This window comes from Camelus bactrianus, chromosome 34 (assembly GCF_048773025.1).
Source record: "Camelus bactrianus isolate YW-2024 breed Bactrian camel chromosome 34, ASM4877302v1, whole genome shotgun sequence".
Taxonomy (NCBI): Eukaryota; Metazoa; Chordata; class Mammalia; order Artiodactyla; family Camelidae; genus Camelus; species Camelus bactrianus.
Genome location: NC_133572.1, coordinates 1964452 through 1987440, shown reverse-complemented (window position 1 = coordinate 1987440; position 22989 = coordinate 1964452). Strand labels below are relative to the sequence as shown.

At 49.2% G+C, this 22989-nt stretch overlaps 1 protein-coding gene across 2 annotated transcripts; it reads left to right on the top strand.

Moving 5' to 3' along the window:
- Positions 1 to 583: 583 nt before the first annotated feature.
- Positions 584 to 20150, top strand: CCDC77 (coiled-coil domain containing 77). Of its 2 annotated transcripts, none has more exons than XM_010964437.3 (12): positions 584 to 677; positions 3286 to 3341; positions 4925 to 5168; positions 7578 to 7720; positions 10592 to 10688; positions 11547 to 11619; positions 13378 to 13469; positions 14384 to 14532; positions 16904 to 17120; positions 18192 to 18317; positions 18401 to 18553; positions 19265 to 20150. In XM_010964437.3, the coding sequence occupies exons 2-12, from the start codon at positions 3304 to 3306 to the stop codon at positions 19409 to 19411; spliced, it is 1479 nt and encodes a 492-aa protein (XP_010962739.1). In that variant the 5' UTR covers positions 584 to 677; positions 3286 to 3303; the 3' UTR covers positions 19412 to 20150. The 2 variants fall into 2 exon arrangements, with proteins under 2 accessions (XP_010962739.1, XP_045380230.1); XM_045524274.2 differs by lacking the exon at positions 584 to 677 and adding an exon at positions 732 to 750.
- The last annotated feature ends 2839 nt before the right edge of the window (positions 20151 to 22989 follow it).

Here is a 22989-nt window from a genome sequence, read left to right as displayed (position 1 = left end):
GAAACTAAAGTGCCTTTCCCACCCCAACACCTCTGTCTTCTGCGAAAATGAAATCGCTACTGGGTTTTGAACTAACTTATATGATTAAAGACAGTTTCTCACACCTCTCAGGAAAAGTAGTGTCTGCTATCTGATAAAAATAGCATTTACATACATTATCCTCTGACTGTAGAAACTGATCCACAAGTCCTGTCTTGGCTCCAGGCCACCAGGTCATGGAAGGAGAAACTGTCTTCTTAGACTCTTCACTTCCTTGAGAAAAGTTTGCACATCATAACTCATAAAAATCCTGTGACTATTCTGCAGTCACTTTTCATGAAAACCAAATAGCTGAGAAAATCTAAACTGCGCCAGCACTAGCGCATCTGACCAGAAACATCACAGCACCTGTGCTGGGATGCGCTGGGTTGCAGCCCCGCCACATCCTCCTCCACCCAGGAAGCCGAGCGCAGAAGTAAAACTACATTTCCCGGCGACCCCTCCGGGGCAAGGCGCGCGAGGGAGGGCGGGGAGGGGGCGGGCCTCTGTGTGAATTGCTTTCCTATTGGCGCGCAATCCAGAGGGCCGTGTAAGCCTGTCGGCGATTGGGTGGGTTCGTGCACGCTCCGTGGCGCCGCGACGCCAGGGATTTGACTTGTTTTTCGGTTGGGCTCTCGGCGTCCGCGGCTCCGTGCGGCGTGAGTGGAGTTCCGGGTTTCCGGCTGAGGGTCGGGGAAGGGGCTTCGGGAAGAGAGGGCGGGTGCGGGGGAAGTGAGTACGGGAGAGTGCGCGGGAGAGGGGCGGGAGGCTCGTGGGGGCCGGGGGCGGACAGCTAGCGTCTGCGGGAGGGCTTTCGGGGCGCTGGGGGGCTGAACCCCGGAATCACGTCGGGGCCAGATGGAGAAAGGGGTGCGGCAGGTGGGCGTTCTGGAGTTGGGTCCCAGATTCCCTCACCCCGCGCCGGTCTCAGCATCAGCTTCCTCGTCGGTATAGTTGAGGGATGATAAAAGCACTTCGCAGAGTGGTGGGGAAAAGGAAATAATGTCGAAGTTCTGAACGGATGTGAATTGAAAGCAGACCAGCTATGAACATATATGTGCCTAAACAAGAGTGTCACAGAGATGGAGGGATGGAAGGTAGCTGAAATCCAACAGGACGTCTGTAAACTAGGGCATCGCATTTTGGGGAGATACAAGGATGTACTTATCTGCGGAGAACACACACCCTCGCGGGAGAGGTGGTGGCCACAACGAACTCTACTGTCAGCTTTCAGAGAATTATAAATACGGTTCCTATGCAGTTAGAGCATTCCTAATGGAGAGACTCAGGGAAGAAAGGAAGGTGGTATTTAAATTGTCATGTAGTGAAATTATGAGTTGAGGGGATGGTATTGCTCAGTGGTAGAGCGCACGCCTAGCAATCACAAGGTCCTGGGTTCAATCCCCAGCACCACCAATAAGTAAATAAACAAACAAACCTGATTACCTCCTCCCCTCCCTCTCCAAAAAATAAATAAATTTAAAAAATTATGAGTGGAGGGAACTATGTTCCAGCAGGAGGGGCCCTCCTGAAAAAAAACGCATGGAAACAAAGTTATCTGGAAACCTCGTGTGCATTCAAGGAGTAGAGGAAATAAGGCAGGAGAGAGAGGTCTGGTCCTTAAGTGAAAAGCCATGATGTCTATCTAGGCTGAGTTTGATTTAGTGCGTTAGACTGACGAATTTTATGACTTCTGAGAAGGTGGTCCGGGGAGAACAGTTAAGACATTGGAGTAGGGTGCTTGAGGTGTGGGTTTCCTGAATTAACAGGTCCTTGTCAGAATGTGCAGGATTTTCATACGGTTAGATGAGAGGGTCAAGAGGAGGAGTAATGGAGCGATGAATTTAAATTTTCAAGTCCAGGTTGCTTGAAAGATGCTGAATTAATAACTGAAATTGAAACGTCAGAAGGAGCATGTTTGGATGATAAAGGTGATGAATTTGGTTTAGGAAGTGTTAGCTTTGAATTACTAAAAAAATACATGATTTGAATGATTGCTTTTTATAATAAAGAGTTTTACTGCTCAATTTTGACCACATCTCTGGGTTCATGACCCAGAAGTGAGCTGCTTCAGCCTGGGATTTTTTTGTTTTAAGTTAAACATTTCAAGCTCCAATGGGACAATAGGTGAAAATGTCCATTATATAATTGAAAATTCAAGTCAACGGATTGAAAGAGATGCCGTTTATTCATTAAACAAGTAGTAGTTAGCTACTCTTTGCCAGGTGGTGGTTTAGGTAATAGAGGTAATCATAAAAGCAGTAAGGATGTTCCCAAAGAAATGGGTAGAGGAAGTAGTAGGGAGAGTTGAAGACAGAAGCTTTTGAACCCAGAGAGTAAAATTTTCAGTAAAAACAGCAATAATATTTTAATTTATTGAGTGCTTATATATGTGGACATGTGCTCAGCCTCAGGCAAGTTTTACTGAACCTCTAAACCTCAGTTACTTATTAGAAAACGGGAGTAATGATAGAATATATGTTACAGATTGGTGTGAGCAGACATTTACTGGATAGAGAAACACAAGAACGGAATATTATGTCACCTCAACTAGCTCACGATCAGAATGGACTGACAGTGAGCTTGATGAGGAAGCTCTGCCCAAAGCTAATTAAAACAAAGCTTCTGCCTTTTCCCATCCCCTCCTCCTCTCCCCTCTCCTCTTCTCTGTCCCACCCTTCCCTCTTTCCTTCACGTAATGAGGTATTTATTCCTTCCCAGACGGTGAACTTTATCCTGAAGATTTCTGTGACAAGATTGGCCTATGTTATCAATTGGAGAGGAGATTGTGAATGAACCTTTTAAAGCTTTTAAGTAATTTTTTTCTTTCCCCAAAATAAAACAATAGTCACAGCACACCAGATAAACATAATATCAATGGCTTTGTATTTTATCTTAAATGTAGCATAATATAGCCTCTACCCTAATTTCCACTTAATTCACTTGCTTATTAGAAACTTTTCTGTATCTCCCTCTCCTGTAATTTCAACAAAAAGACTGCAGATTTGTTCTGCATGTAAATTTGTGGCAGACACCTTCATAGTAAGACTGTGCTTATCCATCCAAATACTAAATGCCATTCTGATTTTCTTTGAAAATAATAAGGAAGAATGCCTTGGTAGAATTTCAGGGCTTGCAACTACTTGAAAGAATACTGTTTTCTGAAACGCCACATTCTGATGATGTTGGGGGGGAACCAGTCTGTATGTCCTGTAGGGTTTTTTCTGTTCCTGACCCCTCGCTCTCAATTTTTGTGTCTTTTGACAGGTGTTTTGAAAGGACAGCATGAACTTCACCCCTACGCAGTCTCCTGTTTGCAGAAAGTAAGGAATTTGCTTCTTTTTGTGTTGTTGATGTAGAGAACCCAGACTTTGTCACCTGGGTACACGCTGGCTTAGGAGCTAGAAGGGTTTGGGAAGCACACTTCCAAACTCTGGATTTGGACTGTATTAGACCTCATTTCTCTGTTCTTATTATGTGGAATTTAGATTAAACACTGGGCCATAGTGCATGTTAATACCAGAGATCCAGACAGTTCGAGTGGGCCTGGGCCAGTGCCGGTGGGTCCTGGATTCCAGAGCAGACAGCCAGCGCACAGACACAGCTCTCCTGACACCTCACCCTGGCCCTCAGGCCACGCCTGTCTGCCGAATCACAGGAATAGTTCTTTTGTTCGTCTTAACCTGTTTCCCACAGTTGCTATAAGGCAACCCGTTTTCAACACTTGAAGCAAAGTACGGTAGTATTCCTGTCATAAGCTTTAAATGACTGAGAAGACACTTCCCTTCCTCCTGCTGGCTGAAAGTAAATTTTAGTACCTTTTCTGTACACGCTCACTTATGGGAAGTGCTGCCCGCGACCCGCGTTAGCTGCAGCTCCGCGCTTCTGGTGGGAAGTGTCTCCTCCTGTGCTGTTATGCTGTAAATTACGGGCAGTTAGCCAGACCAGACGGGTTCTCACGTGAGGCTTTCTCCACTTCTGTGTCACTTGTTGTCTAACTTTCATTGTTTCAGCTTAAGCCTCTTGTTTGCTAAAAGCAAACCAACAACCTCTCTGTTCCAACCTTTGGTTTGCCTTTGATCTTGGCTAGTCTTGGTCTGTGTGATTCAGGTCTCTGATGCTGGATACTAGGATCCGGTGGCTTGTGTGGTTATAACCAGGCTGTTTTCTACCCGAGTGTTGGATTTATCATTCCCTTCCTTAATAACTTTGCCACTTATTTAACTGTCCCTAAAAATAAACTTTTATTTTGCAAGTTCTAGTTTTAAATAAATGGTAATGTTTTCCGTATATTCACCTACATACGTTTTTCCATTTAATATTGTTTGGGTGATTCATTCATATTCATACACGTGTCCCTGATTCATAGTTTCTATAGCTTTGACGAATACTCCATGATCTGCATATACCACAGTCTATGCATTTTCCTGTCAAATGGACATTTGGAAGGTTTACCGTTTGCGTTGTCACAGTGTCACTATGAGTGTATCACCTGGTATGTGTGTGCAGACGAGAGAAATCGCAGTTTCACTGATGCTGCCAGTTTACGCTCTGTGATCTCACCAGGTACACTGCGGGGGCGGCGGCATGTGCGTGTTCCTGCTGCTGCATGCCTCACAGTATCAGACTTTCTGTCACTATCCGTTCTTAGTACATATCCCTGTCATCGTGTTTTTTGTTTTTTAACGAACTTTTTTACTCTAACTTGAATCCAGCTTTAACCCTTTAATGCCTGGAAAGCAGTTCACGAGATTATTCACAAATCTGTAACATTAAACTTCCAAGGTTTGTGAGCACATGAATTATAAGCACTTTAAGAACATAAACCTTTTTTTATTTAAGAAGTTATAAGGTCTCATAAACGTTCAGACAGTTTAACGAACATGTCCTTTCTAATCTCACGCAGGCTGTCTGCTGCCTCCAAACATGAGGCTGCCAGTGGCTTCAGTGGTTCCACCAGGTGGAAGGGCGTGTCCTTCTCCGATTCAGTGCAATCTACTCCCTTGCCTTCTGTCCAAGATCGCCTGGCCGTCCTCTGCCCTTCCCAGGAGCTTCTGGAATATTATCAAAAGAAGATGTCTGAGTGTGAGGCGGAGAATGAGGACCTGCTGAAGAAGCTGGAACAGTGCAGAGAGGCCTGTGAAGGGCAGGTGAGCAGGACCCATGCTGCCCTCAAGGCCTCTGGGCGAGCCTGCAGGTGCCAGCTGGTGTCAAGGACACTGTGACAACATTCTCTTCTGATCCCTTCTGCCCCGGCCTCGTCGCCACCTTATGGGGGCCTCATTGGATTGCGATGCCCCAAACTGCCCCTGTCTAAAACCTTGGTTCTGCACCTTGGTCTCTCTTACCCTTCTGGTTCTTTCTCCCCATCATGTTTGACTTCACTCCAGTGTCACATCCACAGCTCCTGGACTTTTCAGTGTTCTGAGTCCTGTGTGTCAGCCTCCGGCCACAGTGTCCTGTCTTACCCAAACCCCCTCAGCTGTACTTCAGTCATCGCTGTCCTTCCCACATGTGACCCCTGGCTCCTTCTGCCCCACCTGTACTACTGGGGCCCTCCCTGTGGCTGAGCCCCGTCCTCCATCCCCGTCTCCTGGAGCATCACAGACGCGAGGGCCGTCCTGGGCACTGGAGGGTCAGCAGCAGCATTCTTGGTGCCTGCCCACTGGATTCCCCCTGCACGCTCCCACCCGCACCTCCACCCCTAAGCTGTAATGGTCAGGATTGCCCCCAGCTGTCGCCAGATCTCTCCTGGGGCGCACAGGCTAACCCACCTAGCTGTTCTAGAAAGGTCACAGGTGATTGCAGAGTAAATTCATGGTGAACAAGTCATCCGTGTCCTCAGTCGCTACACAGCAGTTTTCTTACCACTGTCCTGGGTTCCCTGTCCTGCTCCCCAGGCCTCCACCCCGTGCCCTCCTTCACTGCCCCTCCAGCCTGCAGGCCCCCCTCTCTGCCATCCGGCAGCCTTACTTCCTGGTTCACGGAGGAAGCACTGGCTTCCTGCCCTCCATCCACACGGTTACCTGCGTCTGTATCCAGCTCCGCCTCCTCACTGCTCCGGGGACAGTCAGGCCGACCTGCGCCAGCACTTTCTCCGCCCCGCCCTTCCCTCCTGAGAAACGCTGCTGTGTCCTCTCGCCTCGGTCTTCCGCTTTTGCCTCTTGTTCGACGTTGGCTTTTTCTCCTCAGTATGTGGACATACTCTGATCTTTCCTGCGTACGTACAAAAGAGGAAGGCCCTTCCCGCTCGGCCCCGGCTTCCCTCTCTGGTGGAGGCCATTCCTTCTCAGCCATCCTTCCGGGACAGCTTGACTTTATCACCTGCTCAGCGGCTCCTTGAGTCTCTGTCGGAGCTGCCCCTCCCGTGGCTCCAGGACCTGGTGCCAAACGTCCCTCTTCTCTCTGTGCCCCTCGCGGTGTGCGTTGGCATCTCCTTTCTGAAGACTCTCCTCCTGTCTTGATTTCGGCGTCATTTTTCTTTCCTAGCGTCTGTCTCACCTGTGACCCGCTCATCTCAGCCTCCGTTCACAGCTCTCCTTCCTCAGTCTTAAGGCAGTGTTCTCCCAGCCTCCACCAGAATGATCGCGTTATGTCTGTGCGGCGGTGCTGCTCCCTGGGGGCGATGCATCCAGGAACCTGACACTGACTCACTTTCCCTGAGCTCCAGGCTCGTGTGTCTGTCTGAACTGATCCCCCTTTTCTGCCGCAACCGTGCGCACGCACAGACCACTGCCCCCCCTTCCTCGCCTTCCAGCCGTTTCTTTCTTCCGGTCTTGGTGGGTAAACGGCGTGGCCTGCAGTTCTGCTGAGCGCCTGCATTCTGTCGTGTTGTGGGACCTGTCAGTTCTGCTTCCTCAGTGCCGCTCAGCCCATCCCAAGCTCTCCATCACTTTGCTGACAGTCCTCACACCCCAGTTATGTCTCACCTGAGCTGCCATGCGTCCCAGCCTCCAGTCCCACCTCTGCCCGCTGCTCACTCTTCCTCCGCGGGGGCTGGAATGCTTGCAGCCGTCCCTAGCAGCCTTCCTTTTGAGGCCAGCTTCCTGAGGCTCGCTCCTCCTGGTGCTGGGCTCCTCCTGGTACTGGACTCTGGCTTCCCACACAGGCTCCGAGCGCTCTCCTCCTGCCCCACTTTTCCTCTCTGCCTTTCTACCGCGCGTGCTCCTCCATTAAAGAATTATTTCACTTCAATTGATGGCGTGTCTCCCCACACAATTCCTCAGCTGTGTAGGCAGGAGTCATACCTCTTCATCTTTGTTTTCCAGAATTTCATGACAATGCTTATTACATAGAAAGCGTTAAAGAAAGCGTGACTGGAACAGGTAGATCGTGTGGCATCCTGGGTTCTGTTGGCTGTCAAAGATGAGAGGGTGCTGGTGTCACATGCAAATGTCACGCTCACCGGTGGCTTGAAACGCTTCTCTAGGCAGCCTGGTGTTGTCATTTGGATCCTGTGTTGCCGAAGCCATCCATTTTGTTCTTTTTCTATGTGAGCTGACTGCCGCGTCTAATAAGAGACACTCCTGTGAAGCCCAGCATCCTTTCTTTTCTTCCAGCATAAACTGGAATGGGATTTGCAGCAGAGGGAGGAAGAGATCGCTGAGCTGCAGAAGGCTCTGAGTGACATGCAGGTCTGCCTCTTCCAGGAACGGGAGCACGTCTTACGCCTCTACTCGGAGAACGACCGACTGAGAATCAGGTACCGAGTGGGAGAAGGCAAATGCTGGCCTTTATTCCCGAGTCACACTAAATGGGGTACGTTTCTCTGTGGTCCTCCTTAGGTTGTAGTCCCAGGAAGCCAGCTCTGAGATGGAGGTTTGCCTGCACGGGGGTTAGTGGAAAGGCTCTTAGGAGGAACAGTAAGAGCAGAGTTGGGTTGAGGGAGAGTTTGAGCTGTGATGCAGAGCCCACCGAAGTAACAGGCTTTAGCAAACCCCACAGGGAGCGCCAGGCCGGGACTGTCTGTCAAGGCGGGGCGTCGGACTTCTGTGCCCCCAGTGATCAGTCGTTGGAGGCAGGCTGCCACGAGGGAGGGGGAGTAAGCTTGGGGGAGGCAGCCCCCTTCAGTGCCTGGAGAAGGACTCAGCTCCTGGGGGCTGGGCAGCATGGTCCTGAAGGTGGCAACTGAGCAGTGCTCATGGCATCCACCCCAATGCACGTCTTCTTTTTGTGGTAAAAGATACTTAACCTAAAACTGACCATTCGAATCATTTTTAAGTGTATAGTTGAGCATCTTTAAGTACAGCCACGTTACTGCAGGTGCACCACCGTCCACATCCAGAACCTTCTCGTCATCCCGTACAGAGTCTGGCCCCGTTAAGTACTAACTCCCTCCCCTCAGCCCCTAGTAACCACCCTCTATTTTCTGTCTCTATGAATTTGACTATTCTAGGCCTCTTATAAGTGGAATCATACAGTATTTGTCCTTTCGTGTCTGATGTATTTCACTTAGTAATGTTTCCAAGGTCCATTCATGTTATACAACATATGTATGAGAATTGTATTCCTTTTTAAGGCCAAATAATATTCTGTTGTACATACATACCACATTTTGTGTATTCATTTGTCTGTTTGTGAACGTTTGCATTGTTTTGACCTTCAAGCTGTTGTGAGTAACACCACTGTGAACATGGGTGTACAAATCCTATCCGGGTTCCTGCTTTCAGGTCTTCTGTGCATGTACCCAGAAGGGGAGCTGCTGGATCAAATGCTAATTCTGTGTTTAATTTTTCTGAGGAACTGTTTTCCACAGTGGCTGCGCCGTTTTGCATTCCCACCAGCAGCGTGCAGGGTTCTGGTTTCTCCGTAAGCACACCAGCCCTCGCACTCTCTTTTTGAACCACAGCCGTCTGGACGGGTGTGGGTAGTAGCTCGTTCCTTTGCTTCGCATTGCTGGCGCTGAGTGCTGTTGAGTTTGTCCGGTGCTTGTTGGTCATTTGTATGGTTTCCTTACAGGAATGTCTCAGTCCTTCTCCCATTTTTGCATCAGGTTTTCTGCTGTTGTTCAGTTTTAGGAGTCTCTGTATTCTGGGTGTGAGTCTCTTACCAGGCAAGGGGTTTGCAGACGTTTTCTCCAGTCCTGAGGTTGGCATTTTACTCTTTTGATAATGTTCTTCGATGCACAGAAGTTTTTAATTTTCATATGGTCCAGTTTGTGTATTTTTCCTTTTGTTGCTTCTGCTTTTGGTGTCATGTCCAAGAAATCATTGCCAAATCCAATATCACTATGTTTTCTTCTGAGAGTTTTATAGTTTCAGCTCTTACATAGGCCTTTGACCCATTTTGAGTTAATTTTTGTATATGGTGTTAGGTAAGGGTCCAACTTAATTCTTTTGCATGTGGATATCCAGTTTTGCCAGGATCGGTTGTTGAAGACTGTCTTTTCCCTAAGGAAAGTCAAAAGTTGGGGGGAGGGTATATCTCAAGTGGTGGAGCACGTGCTTAGCATGCATGAGGTCCTGTGTTCAATCCCCAGTACCTCCATTAAAAATAAACAAACAAACCTAATTACACCCCACTCCAAAAAAAAAGGAAAAGTTGTAAGTCATTTGACCGTCTGTGTAGGACTGAGTCCTGGGTGCGCTGCTGTACTCGGTTGGCCTGTTTGTCTGCCATTGTGCCAGTGCCACACTGTTTTGATTCCTGTAGCTTTGTAAATTTTAGAATCAAGAAGTGTGAGTCCTCCAACTTCGTTCTTTTTCAAGATTTTTTGACTATTTGGAGTTCCTTGAGTTTCCATATGAATTTTAGGGTGGATTTTTCTATTTCTGTAAAAAATGTTGTTGGGATTTTTATAGGAATTGCACTGTATCTATAGATTGCTGTAAGTAATGTAATATTATGTCTTCCAATCTATAGACACAGGATGTCTTCCCATTTATGTTTTCCTTAATTTCTTTCAACAGTTTTCAGGATACAGATCTTTCCCTCCCTTTGTTAAGTTAATTCCTGAGTATTTTATTTTATTCTTTTTGGTCCATTTCTGGTATCAACTGTCTTAGGCTAGGTTTCCTGGAAAGCAGACTGTGATGGGGATTTGCTGGCAGGAGACCCACTGAGGCGCACTTTGGGAATAAACCACCTCCACAGAAACGAGGAAAGTCTGATTGGGCAGAAGCTGAGCTGGGATTCAGTTACAGCAGTTCTCAGTCAATACCCCCTGGTGCCCTGAAGCTGGGGTGGCCCCTCAGAGTTCCCTGAGTTGAGGCAAGAAGACTGGCTTTTGTGTCCCCTCGGTAGCCAGGCCCTGGGTGCAGGCTGCCCGTTGGACATGCAGCTGGGCAAGGCGGTCCCCTTCGCCTGAGGGCAGCTCTGGAGAGAGTTTCATCAGTGCTGCCAACAGATGGGGAGCCAGCTATGAAGTGGCTTCCTGCCCACTTTCCTGTCAAGTCCTGAAAATGAATACCTGATGTTTGAAAAATTAGAGCTAAGGTCTAGATAAATCCTGCTTTTAATAACTTTAACATAAGGTTACCATTGCTTTAAAAATAAGTAAGTCAGAAGGGAGATCCTTTAAATGAAGATTTACTTACTCCGGACGCAATGTGTACTTGTCCTCTGAGGACGGCAGGGAGCTCGAGGACAAGAAGAAGATCCAGAGTCTCCTGGCTCTTGTGGGAACAGACACGGGAGAAGTGACCTATTTTCATAAGGAGCCTCCCAACAAAGTAAGTAATCTCCGGTGGGGCTTCGGAAGCTTTTTTGCGAAAGATGGGCTGGGGTCCACATCAGGACAATTTCGGGGCTTGCTAAAGAAGCTGGTAGGAGAATTAGCTACTGTGGGCTCATGTGTATCTAAGTTTCCAGAGTGTTTTCTGTAATTGTGAAGAGCTTTGTGATTTTATTCTTTTTCTTCAAAAACCTTGGGAAGTAGCCCTGTTTACCCCATTTCTCCACTTGGAAACCGAAAGCACAGAGGAGGAGATGTTTTGGATGAGTTTAGAGAGAGCAGCAGGAGCAGGCTGAGTGTGGGAACAAGTTTCAATACTTTCTTTTTTAATCTTTGTTTGTACTGATTACAGAAGTAATGTGTGGTCTTCATTTAAAACACACACACAAATTTCAGGAATCTACGTGGCAGTGTCCCATAATTCTACTCCCAGAGATAAAGCTCTTTTTCCACTCACGCAGCAACGTTCACATGTGCATTTGTGGTTTTCATTCTTCCACTTCTCAAAGCAGCGCTTTAGTGACCGTCTTTATGCATATCCATATGTGCACGCCTGTCTGTGTCTCTTACTTTCCTGAGGCCCTTATGAAAGACTTTTTTTTTTAAGCATGCATTGCCAGAGAACCCTTTTTCATTTCTATCGCCAGCACCGGTTTTATCCAGTTTACATTCAGGACACTGCATTTTATCCAGTTGGCTGCTTTGTCCACTTTAGTGTCTCATGTGCATGACATCCTGATTATATCAGTTTCAACCAGTTTAACTTACAAAGTGTTTGATCTGCAGAACTAAGGCTGAGAAGTGCACTGTTACATCTGTCTGAGGGCTGCTTCTGTCCTTGTTTTCACTCCTTCAGGTCAGCGTCCTCCAGACGGCCCTCCAGGCTGTGGAAGTCTGTGAGCAGAATGAGCCTTCAGTTCCCAGACCAGGTACCAACTGCATCATTAGAGATTCTCACTGATGCAGAATTCAAAACCACAGTGCAAACAATTAGACATTTCTTCCTATTGTACAGTGATAATAAATGTTCACAGTGGTGCCTCTGGTGGTCTGAGATCTTACTGAGCTGCCTTTTTTTTTTTTTTTTTAAATCTTTCCATTATGCTTTAATGAATAAAATAAAAGGTATGTAATTAACATGTACGGTGATAAGTCATCAAACAGATTCGGACAACTTCTGGAATCACAGACTATTAATTAGCCTCTCTAAGTCTCAGTCTCCTTTTCCTTCTCTTTTTTAATGGAAATCTCTATTTTCTTTCCTTTTCTTTCTTTGGCGGGGGCAGGAGAAGTAATAGAACCCAGGACCTCATGCATGCTAAGCGTGTGCTCTACCACTGAGCTGTTACCCTCTCCCCCTCTTTTTTTTAAATTGATATATAATTAACATATACCATTGTATCAGTTCCAGTGTACAACATAATAATTTGATATTTGTGTATATTGCAAAATGATCACCACAGTAAGTCTAGTTAACATCCACCACCACACATGTAGTTGCAAGTTTTTTTCTCTTGTGATGAGAACTTTTAAGATTACTCTCTTACAAAGAAAGTGAAAATACTAATTCGAAAAGGCACATGCACCCCAATGTTCATGGCAGTGTTATATGTACAATAGCCCAGATAAGGAAGTAATCTAAATGTCCATCAACAGATGACTGGATAAACAAGACGTGGTATGTACATGCAGTGGAGTACTACTCAGCCATAAAAAGAGAAATTTTGCCATTTACAACATGTGGGTGGACTTAGAGGGCATCATGCTTAGTGAAGTATCAGAGAAAGACAAATGCTATGTGATATCACTTATATGTGGAATCTGAAAAATAAAACAAGCTAGTGAACATAGAGCAAAAAGAGACAGACAGAGAACAAACTGGTGATTACGAGCAAGAAGAGGAGGGTGGGGGAGGGGATTAAGACGTACAAACTACTGTGTAAAATCAGTGAGCTACAAGGATCTATTGTACAGCACAGGGATTATAGCCAATACTTTATAATAACTATAAAGGGAGTATAATCTATAAAAACATTGAATCAGTACGTTGTATGTCTGAAACTAGTAATATCATAAATCAAGTATATTTCAATTAAAAAAAGGAAAGCAAAAAAAGATTTACTTTCTTAGCATGAGCTGCTTAGTCGAATTAAAATATCTTCGGTGAAATTTTAATGTTGCTTATTTCTATGTTTTTTGTTTTATATATATATTTATTGGAGTATAGTCAGTTTACAATGTGTCAGTTTCTGGTTGCTTATTTTTAAAATAATCTTACTTTTTGAAAACTGGGTTATATATCATAACTAGAACGTTTAGATTTAGTTTTTTATTCCTTTCCCTTTTTTTAAAAAAACAACTTTATTGTGTTATAATTCCTGTGCAATATTCCTTACCCTTTCTGATTAAATAAGATTTTAAAAGAAAATAGTCACAACTGCACAGGGAAATGTAGGAGCTTATTCTTCAGAATGATGCACGTTGTCGTCAGGGTGATGTCCCTGCAGGGCCCCGTGAGAGAGCCCTGCTATAACAGTTAAGCGCTGTAGTTACTGCGCGTCGTCCTCTTTCTTCCTTTCATTCTCCTGCAGGTAAAGGAAACCAGACTCCTCTGCAGAGGTCGTGTTGGTGCTTGAACAGCAGAAAGCAAAGCTGAGTAAAGGTCTCCATTAACTCTTCTGTTTTAGATTCTAAAGGAAGGAGAAGAAAACCAGCAACGAGAGAGAAGGAGGAGAGCGCAGAGCAGCAGCAGAGAGACGTCTCGTCCCTCATCCTGCAGGTCAGGGCCCAGCCGCTCTGTCCCCCAGCCGGGCTTCGGGTGACGAGCCCTCGTTGGCGGGTGCTGCCCAGCCCCGCCCCCTGGTGCCTCGGCGCGGCACCGCGTGGCCGGAGAGCCGGGCTGCGCCCCGCCTCCCGGGGCTGGTACTTCACGCCCTCATCCGGCCGCACCCTGGGTGCCGCTCTTAGCCTTTAGGTCGTGCAGCTTGCACGCCGAGCCCCCCAGCAGAGCCACCAGTCTGGACTCCCTGTGCCGTTGGCCCAGGGACGCCCAGAGTCGCAGTTGTCGGTCCCAATGGATTGACCTCTGGGGACACGTCCGTTCGTTTGGTGCGTGTGTTCTGAAGTCTAGGAAAGTAGCCCATCGCCCTCTGACCCCCTGGTGATTGGGTGTCACTTGCAGCCATGACTTTTCACCTGGTTACTCAGTTCCTGTCCTTATGGGGGGTGTTCTGTTGATTTAAATGACAGTTTCTGCCTTTGGCCAGTATCTCCAGTGAGGGTCATGACAGCCAGACTCAGAGAGGGAAATTACATCATACTCAATTTGCTCTACTTTTTAAATGGAAAAAAAATAGCTGTATCCTTTGTGTAACTAGGCAGTGTTAAAAGGGAGACCATCCTAAAACCAGAAGGGGAGCTGGTGGGAAGGTGAGACCCCTGGGGCCAGGGGAGCTGGGTTTTCTCGCATTCCCACGGGGTGTAGGTGCTTTGCTGAGTGTGGACAGTCTGGTCTCACGCAGCCTCACCCCACTCACAGGACACTGAAGAGGGTACAGTTGAGATTTTCCTTCTATTTGTTTTTTTGTTTGTGGGGTTTGGTTTTGTTTTTAAATTTTCCTGGAGAGGCTCGCTTAGAGGTGAGAGCTGAGTGGGCGCAGGCAGGAGTGGACACCGTGCCTTCCTGCCCTCCAGGTGGAAGCACTGCAGGCCCAGCTGGAGGAGCAGACCAGGCTCTCCCGGGAACAGGTGGCAGGGCTCATGGAAGACAGACGGATCCGCATCGAGGAGATTCAGGTGCATCAGCAGAGAAATCGGGACAAAATCAAAGAGCTTACCAAAAAGTGAGTGTTCACGAAAACGGTACCTGACGCGTTTGAAATACTTTCCAGACGGATGCCATCAGTCTGGCTGGAGGATGGGGGAAAGCCCCTTAAGTTGGCTTTCCTGTCCTTGGCAGCGCAGGTCCCGGGGCTGCAGAAGGTGTCTTGCTCAGACCCCCTGCCTCTGTGCAGCGGCAGCCCCACGCCGGCTGTCCCGCCCGCCCCCTTTCGCCCATCAGAGCGCCCCAGCCCGCTCTTGGTGTTAAGAAGCGTCCTCTTCTCCACCGCGGCCGTGTCCGCCTCAGCGTGATCACGCCTTCCTTCTGTTTGACTCCACACAGCCGCGCAGAATGGTGCAGACGGTCTGCACTCCCATTCCTGCTGCCTTCCCCGCCTCTCTGCAGGCTGCTTCCGTCCCCCGCGCTTCTAGGTGGGCCCTGTCCAGGGTCATCGCTGACTTCTCAATTTCTGTGACAGCCTAGCTCTCCCCGGTCCCCACTGTAACTAGTGTCCTTCTGCACGTGGGCGCCTGCAACTGCCCCCGCTTTGGGGTCCGTCTCCCCCAGTTCCTGCAGCGCCCGTGTCTCTCGGGCCTTCTGCCTCGCTCACCCTGCTCAGCCTGCTCTCTGCTCCCAGGGGCCAGAGCTGTGCTGCAAGGACATCTGTGGTTGAGTGTGTTTGAACACCCCAGGTTTACCGTGGCTGAAACCAGGCTTTCCCAATAGGCACCGCCCCCATCTCAAACCTGTGACTTCATTCTTTCCCCCTTTAGTTTAATGCGCACACAGCCGCCTCGTCTCCCGGGCTGGAAGCCTCAGAATGATGCCCGGCTCCCTGCTCCCTTCTTCCCTGACCCCAGGCCTGTCGGGTGTGAGCCCGGGAAACCTCTCCCGGGCGTCCTCTGCCCTCCAGTTCTGACCCTGCTGGGTCGGGCTGTGACCTTGTTCAGATTGGTGCCCTCAACTGACTGCTGCTGTCACCGGTCTTCCCGCTCCTCCGCCCTCCCCGTGTCTTCTGGTGGAGCCTGGCGCTTGGCCATCAGCGTGAATTGTTAGGGACTCCACCCCCTCCCCCGTCCCAGCTGCTCCTCTGTTGCTGTGGGTCCCCCATCCTCCAGCCAGACTGATGGCATCTGTCGTTCACAGAACACTTGCCGTGTGGCAGGCACCTCGCTGTGCAGTGTCACCTTCTCTGAAGGCATTCCCCTGGTGGAATTCGTCTCTCCTCAGTGTCTCCCTATTTACACACACACACACACACACACACACACACGTACCTGAGTAAATACACATATATGTTCACCTGGTGACAGCTCCTCTTCTCACGCCGGTGCCATGTCATCACTTCCCCTTATCTGTGTACCGTGTTACTCAGGAAGAGAGCTAAGTGCGTCTGACAGTGTTTGTTCAGTGGAAAACTGCAGAGGTTGCCTCACGGTATTTCTCCCTTTGCAAGCAGATTGATCATTTGATACAGTATTTTTCTAGGCGTCGGTCGATGTTAAACCGACGAGTTGCTAATAACTCTGAGAGACGTCCTCTGTTGAAGACAGAAGCATCGTTTGTCTCTTCCTGAATCTTAGTGGTCAGCGGGAACCTGCTTACTCCCTTGTGTGTGTCTAGTAGTTGGTGCTGTCCTTGGTGACCTGGTGGTGGCGGGCCAGAAATAAGTGATAAATAAAGTTCCACAAGTGCCGAGCCGTAACGGGCGCGGGCTTAAGGTGGCAGGGAGCTTCAGAGAGCAGAGAGACTGGTAAGTGGGCGGAAGTTGTTACGGTGACTCCAGAGAGGAAGTTGATCTTGAAAAAAGGACAGGATATGATGCCGAGCAGTTTCCACGTGGCGCACAGCACGGACAAAAGCAGAGCTGTCCTGACATTTCAGGACCTGCGCTGACCCTCCGTCACAGCACCAGGACCAGTTCCTCGCCGCGGAGCCGAGGGCCTGGAGCAGCCCAGACTTCCGCAGGCCGTGTGCAGTTGTCTGTAGTCCTGCTAATGGTGGGGCCTGAAACGAAGGGTCAGGAAGGTATCTGCCGAGACCAGCGTGTGAAGCATTGTGGGTGCGTTACACCCTGTCCAGCCAAGTGTGTGAGGGCGCCAGTGGTCAGGTTAAAAGTGTTTTTAAAACTGCAAATAGTATTTTACAGAGTTTATATTTTGTACAGGCGTTGGTGGGGGAGGTAATTGGGTTTATTTCTTTGCCCTTAGAGGAGGGGCTGGGGATTGGACCCAGCACCCAGTGCACACTGAGCGCGCGCCCCGTCAGTGAGCTGCACGTTCCCTCTGTCTGGCACGGTCTTTACAGAACCTTTGTCCTCGCTTTGTTTGGAGTAAGTTTGTCAACGTGCTGTAGACGCCGCTTCATGGCCACATTTGCGCTCTCTCTCTCAGTCTCCATCACACCCAGGAGCTGCTGTATGAGAGCACCAAAGACTTCCTGCAACTCAGATTTGAAAACCAAAACAAAGAGAAGGCGTGGATGCTGGAAAAGGATCATCTGGTGTCAAAGATGAAGCAGTACCGGGTGCAGTGTAAGAAGAAAGAGGACAGAATGGCCAAAGCTCGGCCTGTTTGTGAGAGTCATCACAACCAAGATGACTATGTTAAGGTAATTTACCTCAGAGAAATTGTTCATTTTTCTAGAAGAGCTGAAGGAGCTCAGAATTCCAAGAACCCGTGATTGTCATGTAAGACCCACTCAGCGCAGAGGCTGTTGTAGCAGCAACCTCGGGAAATGAGTTTCAAGCAGTGGCAGCATTTGGGGATTTAGGAAATTGCAGTGTCGACTGGTGGAGTGATTCCACAGATACTTCCTGCAGCCCTACTGCATGCAGCCTGGGCTCTGGGGCTGCGGTTGTAAACGCGCTGGGCGAGGCCTGCCCCCGTGGCACCTGCATTTTAACGGGTGAGAGAGAACAGAAACATGGGCAAATACCCAAGAGAATGGTGGGCTGTAAAAAAGTGCTAGTGAGGAACCAAAAGAACTATGTGGAGACGGCATGCCGTCGCTGGACGCGCACTTCTGTAGAGGCGCAGGTCTGGGGCTCGCCGCGACCTGGGGCCGAGCTGGCCGCGTGGACGCGGGTGGAGCCCCGCAGGCGGAGGGCAGGTCAGGGGAGGCCGGCCCCGGCCCCATCACCGTGGTCGTGGAGGAGGGAGCACGGGGCAGGTGGCGCGCGGAGGGCGGCCAGCAGCCACCTCACAGGGCCTTCACGGTCCTGCTGAGAGCGTCGCTCCAAACACCGTCATGTCTCAAGGATTGTGTGTGAGGAAGTGACACCTGGTTGGGGTTTTCCAGGATCGTTCCGGCTGCTCAGTGGAACACGTAAAGTGTTGTTCCTGTTTTTTTCTTTTCAAAGAAGAACTTCAGAAATGTGTCCCAAAACATACATTGTAATGTTAATGTCTTACTTGATATAATTTTGAACTCCATTATCAGAGTCTTCCCAGAGCCAAAAATACTTGTTTTATTTGAAAGAATTTCTACTATGTACACTTTGGGAAAAAAGCTGAGAGAACCCTCTAGAAGCAGGTTTCAGGTGCTCTCGAGTTCCTTGCTGCTGTTCCTTGACTCACTGTGTATTTCTAGAAACCCTTCCTGTCTTTAGCTAAGTGCAATTTGAGTTCCCTGAACTACAGAGCAGAGTGTGAACGGTTCTCTCCCCGTTTTGACCTGCAGTCCCTGAAGGATAAGCTGCTGCAGGAGAAGCGGCTGTCCGGCATGTACCGAGAGCAGTGCGTTTCCCTGGAGGAGGAACTTGCCCGAATCCGCGAGGAGGAGGGAGCGAGGAGAGAGATCTTTAAGGTATGAGAGGGCGGCGGACGGGCAGCGCAGGGCTCGGGGCTGCGCGCCTCACCCCGCGGGCGCCCTCCTGTCCCCGTGTGCAGGACCGCACCAGCAAGATGGGGAGGCGCCTGCAGGTCATGACGAAACGCTACGAGGCCTTGGAGAAGCGGCGCGCCTTGGAAGTGGAAGGCTTCAAGACAGACATCAGGGTTCTCCGGCAGAAACTGAAGGACCTGGAGCAGATGCTCTATAAGGTGACTGACCCCAAATCACCGGAAGGGAGAGCAGAGGTCCACGTGAGGGGCCCGGGGCTGGGCCGCCTCGCCCTCCTCTCGTTTCACAGCCCAGGACAGGGGACAGAGCAGCCTGAGATCATTGACTGAGGCAGCCTGGGCTTCATTTAAGCTCAACTCCGTCTAAGCAGAAACTTTCACACACACACGCCCCCCCCCCCCCCCCGAAGTGGATTCAGAGAACTGTGTCTGTTTTACATGTGGGGAAGGCGAGTAATCGAGTTAAAAAAAGGGCTTCCTCCCTGGCAGACGTGTCTGTATGTGGACTGCCGTCAGACCTGCCCGGTCCCCCGCGTGTGCTGGACGACCGCGGGGCCACGTGGGGACCTGCAGAGCGGAGGGGTGCTTGCTTTCTCTCTTGGGCAGGTTTACCAGTACCGCTCACGCTGGTCTCTTCCTTTTGCGCGTCGTTCCCTGCTGACTGGCCACGATGTCTCGGCTCCTTCACAGTCGGGAGGGCGCGCAGGGGCCTCGAGCCCTTCCTGCTGCGCCCTGCTCGACGATGTCCTTTCTCTGCTCCTCGCCGCGCAGACTGAGGACCGACTGTCCCGTGCCCGCAAGTCCCGTGGGCAGGAGCGGCGCAGCCCGGTCTGCAGGGCGAGCTGAGCTCTGTCCTCCGGCGTGTGCCGTAACCAGTTCTTCCTTTTCTTTTTTTTTCTCCCAAATGTCTAGGCAACACTTAACACCCGGGCCAACCAGGATCTTGCCATTCTGTGTGAGGTTCGAGACAGCAGCCGACGGGCACACAAGATCCAAGGAGAACTGAGGAACCTCAAGTCCAAAGTATTCGGTCTGGAGAAGGATCTCAGGCTGTGCTGATGGGTGTTCAGGAGCAGCCCTGCCTGGAGCAGGGCCACCTCCTCACGGCAGAGGCAGCTCGTCTTCTCCCAGGGGCTGTCGGCCCAGAGCTGCCTCGAGTGCTGGCGTCCGTTGTGAGGAGACAGGGTGAAGGATCGGGGACCCCTGGAAGAGCTCTTTCTGCGTTCCGGGCTTTATGATTTTTGCTGTCCTGTTGACTTTTTCTGTGGGTTTTTTTTTTTTTTTTTTTTTTGGATCTGGATTATAACCTGAATTACAGACTTTCCCACATTCTCTCTCCCATTTATAATGACAGGGTTTTTTTTTTTTAATTCTGTTTTTTTATAAGAAGACAACAGCAGCTTAGGAAGAAAGTATTTTTGCTGTGAGCATGGCTGAGTGTCAGTGCGAGGAACCCTTTCCCAGGAGATAGTGACGCCCACTGAGGTTGCCCTCCTTCTGGGCAGAGGCTGCAAATCACGGCCTGTCAGCCTGGGAGGCTGTGACTCAGTTACCCCGCCAGCCTCTCCTGAGCTGCAGGGCCCGAGTTCCCTTCTGGACGCGCAATCTCGTGAAGTTTCGCCAGAGGGCGCCAGAGACCGTGCTCTTGAGCAGAATGTTCACCTGGGACGTGACAGTGCCGCTTGGTAAGAGCGAGTGAGACTGACTGTCCCTGTGTGAGCAGTTCGGTGTGCAACCAACACCAGGGTCTTTTTAAAAATAACGTGTATATTTTAAATAAAGTACGTAATTGAAAATATTCTATTTGAGTTTTCTGTAGTTTCTTGTTAAAACCATGTTTCCACTTTGTTAATGACTCGGTCTTCTTACCTGTTCCACGGACCACACAGGGCTGTGCACAGACGACAGTTTTCCTAAACGCATCCCTTGAAATCATCTCGTGTTTGGAGGCAGCAAAGATGGTACAGGACGATGGCACTAAAACCATACCCGTTTTCCCATCTCTCTCTCTTTCAGGCGATTCGCTGTGCACTTGGGGCGAGGTAGTTGTGAAGCTGCCTGGACAGCCCCTGGGAATTCAGTTGGCCTTGGCTTGTTACGGCATCATTCTGATTTGCCCACGACAAGGGAAAGAACCCAAGTTTCCGTATTTGTGTTAAGGGAAGTGGTGACTGAACTGCCAGTGGGAGATGCTACCTTTTTTTTTTTAAGGCTGTGATAGCAGATCAGGTGTCTAATAAACTGAAACAGAAATTCCTAGAGGAGACTGGACCTGTGCTTCAGAGGGATGTACCTCACTGGGAGGCTGTTCCTTTGGTCCTGACACTTAAAGCATCGGCTGTCCCTGCCTGTTGTGTTTGATGCGGGGCAGTTGAAACAGAAAGGCTTGTCGAATCACAGGCTTTCAGAGTAAGAAAGAATCTCACATAAGCCTGTTTTATTTTATATGTGGCTCTGAGGCCTGCCACCGTTGACTTCCACAGTCAGCTGATAATGTTTGTGACACCCTGGCCTCAATTCCAGCGCCGGTCATCTTCACTGAAACCACACGCGGGTGTCGCCGCCCTCTTGTCAGCAGGAAGCCGCACAGAAACGCAGAAAGAGCGTGGGCTTTGGGGAGCCAGGTGTGGATTCAGTCATGCCTCTCGCTGACACTCCAGGCTCTAGTATCTGTTTATCTGTGAAACAGAGACCAATCCCTGTTTCCACCGGGTGACTGAGGATTAAGGAAGAGAGAACCTAGCACCCAGAGCGCGTGAAGAGCTCTTCGAGCTCCCGGACACAGAGGCCACGCGAGGCGGCTGGGGGGCTGAGCGGGCTTCCTCCAGAGGAGAGGCACAGACGGCCACCAAGCGCGTGAAAAGATGCTCCGTGTTGGTTACTAAAGTGGAAATCAGCAGTGAGACCCCGCTCCACGCCCCCTGGGATGGCCGCGGTGAATGAGAGAGAGGGGGGCCCGCCCACGTCGCTGGTGGGGACGTAAAATGGTGCTTCCTTTTAGGAAGACAGCCTGGCGGATCCTCAAAAGTTAGACGTGGAGTTCCCACGTGATCCAGCAGTGCCACTCCTTGCGCACATACCTGAGAGAAATGAAAATGCGCATCCACGAGAAGTCTTGTACGAGGATGTCCACAGCAGCATTATTCGTAGTCGCTCAGAAGTAGAAACGACCCAGATGTTCATCCCCTGGTGAGCAGGCGGGCAGAACGTCACGCGCCCGACAACCGAATATTGTTAAGCCACAGAAAGGCACGCGGTCCTGGGATCTGTGCTGCGGTGGGGGTGCACCTGGACAACACGATGCTCTGTGAAGGAGCCACGCACAAAAGGTTGCGTGTTGTATGATCCATATTGTTCACTGAAACATCACCACACGCAGATCCATAGAAAAGGAAAGCAGATGAGTGGTTGCCAGCGGCTGAGGAGAGGGAGGGATGGGGGTGACCGCTGATGGGCATGCGGGTACTTTTTGGGGTGATGGTTTGCAAAACTAGATTTTTTTGGGGGGGTAATTAGGTTTATTTATTTACTTTTTCTTGATGGAGGGCCTGGGGATTGAACCCAGGACCTCGTGCATGCTGGGCACACGCTCTACCACTGAGCTATACCCTCCCCCCACAAAAACTGGATATATTGAAAGCTGGTGAATTTTATGTGGATTATATATCAATTTTTTTAAGTCTATGAAACGGCTTAGTTCTGCACTATCTTCTGTATTTTGACTTCAGTTAACTTCTTGTCAATTTCCCACCATTGTCAGTCAGATTCCAGGAAGTATTTAATACCATTAATTCCTTAGTTCAGCATTTTGGTTTTAGATGCTCTGTACATCCTGGAAATGGTGCTAGATCTTAAATTTATAGAGAACACAAAGACAGCATTTGTGTTCCAGATATTGGTGGTCAGCTGTGTGCTGTGGGTGCAGAGGACAAAGCAGAGAAGGTGACTTAAATGAGGTGAATCTCAGGTGAGTTCGGAGTCAGACAACTGGGCGATCCAGGTAGAGGGGCAACGTGAGAATGGAATGTTTGGGGACGTGCATTACCGGGGACAGAGTCACAGAATATGGGGCTAAGAAATGGTGTGCAATTTCACTTACTTCAGTAACGTAAGTCTGTTAAATATTTCAAGATCTTTTGCAATGATTGAAAACATTTGGTTTTGCTTAAAAATGGGGGGAAAACCCCCATTAACCAAAATCAGAAGTAAAGTGATACCACTTCATGCATAAAGAAAGAATCTGAAACGCAAACTCACCTTCTTAAAAATCAGGGGCGAGGAGTAAGGATGACGTGATTATAAGTATATGGGATGTTTATTTCTAGGAAGGTCTTTGCTGCAGATCAGGGTGAGGCACAGTCCCTTAATGCCAGGGTTTACTGCAGTGTCTGCAGGCACAAAGCAGAGGATGGGCTTTGGGTATTCAGGAAAGAGCCGTCAGTGTCACCTGCTTTGCCTTTTAAAATTTCTCTTTTAGCCTAGGTGTTTAAGAGTCACTTAGGAATAAATCACTTTTTTATCCATGAAATGTATGTGATTTTTCACACCATGAAATAGCCTCTGGCTGTGTTATTTTTATCCAGTCTTATGATCCCCACTGCCTCTCCACCCACACCACACTAGGTTGGCCACCAGGA

What these genes read in the sequence shown, in the direction of transcription:
- CCDC77 (XM_010964437.3), top strand. Translation starts at nt 3,304, where the DNA reads ATGAACTTCACCCCTACGCAGTCTCCTGTTTGCAGAAA. An exon ending in AACGACCGACTGAGAATCAG is followed by an intron (nt 7,721 to 10,591) that starts GTACCGAGTGGG and finishes TGAGGACGGCAG; the next exon opens with GGAGCTCGAGGACAAGAAGA. An exon ending in CGAGGAGAGAGATCTTTAAG is followed by an intron (nt 18,318 to 18,400) that starts GTATGAGAGGGC and finishes CCCCGTGTGCAG; the next exon opens with GACCGCACCAGCAAGATGGG.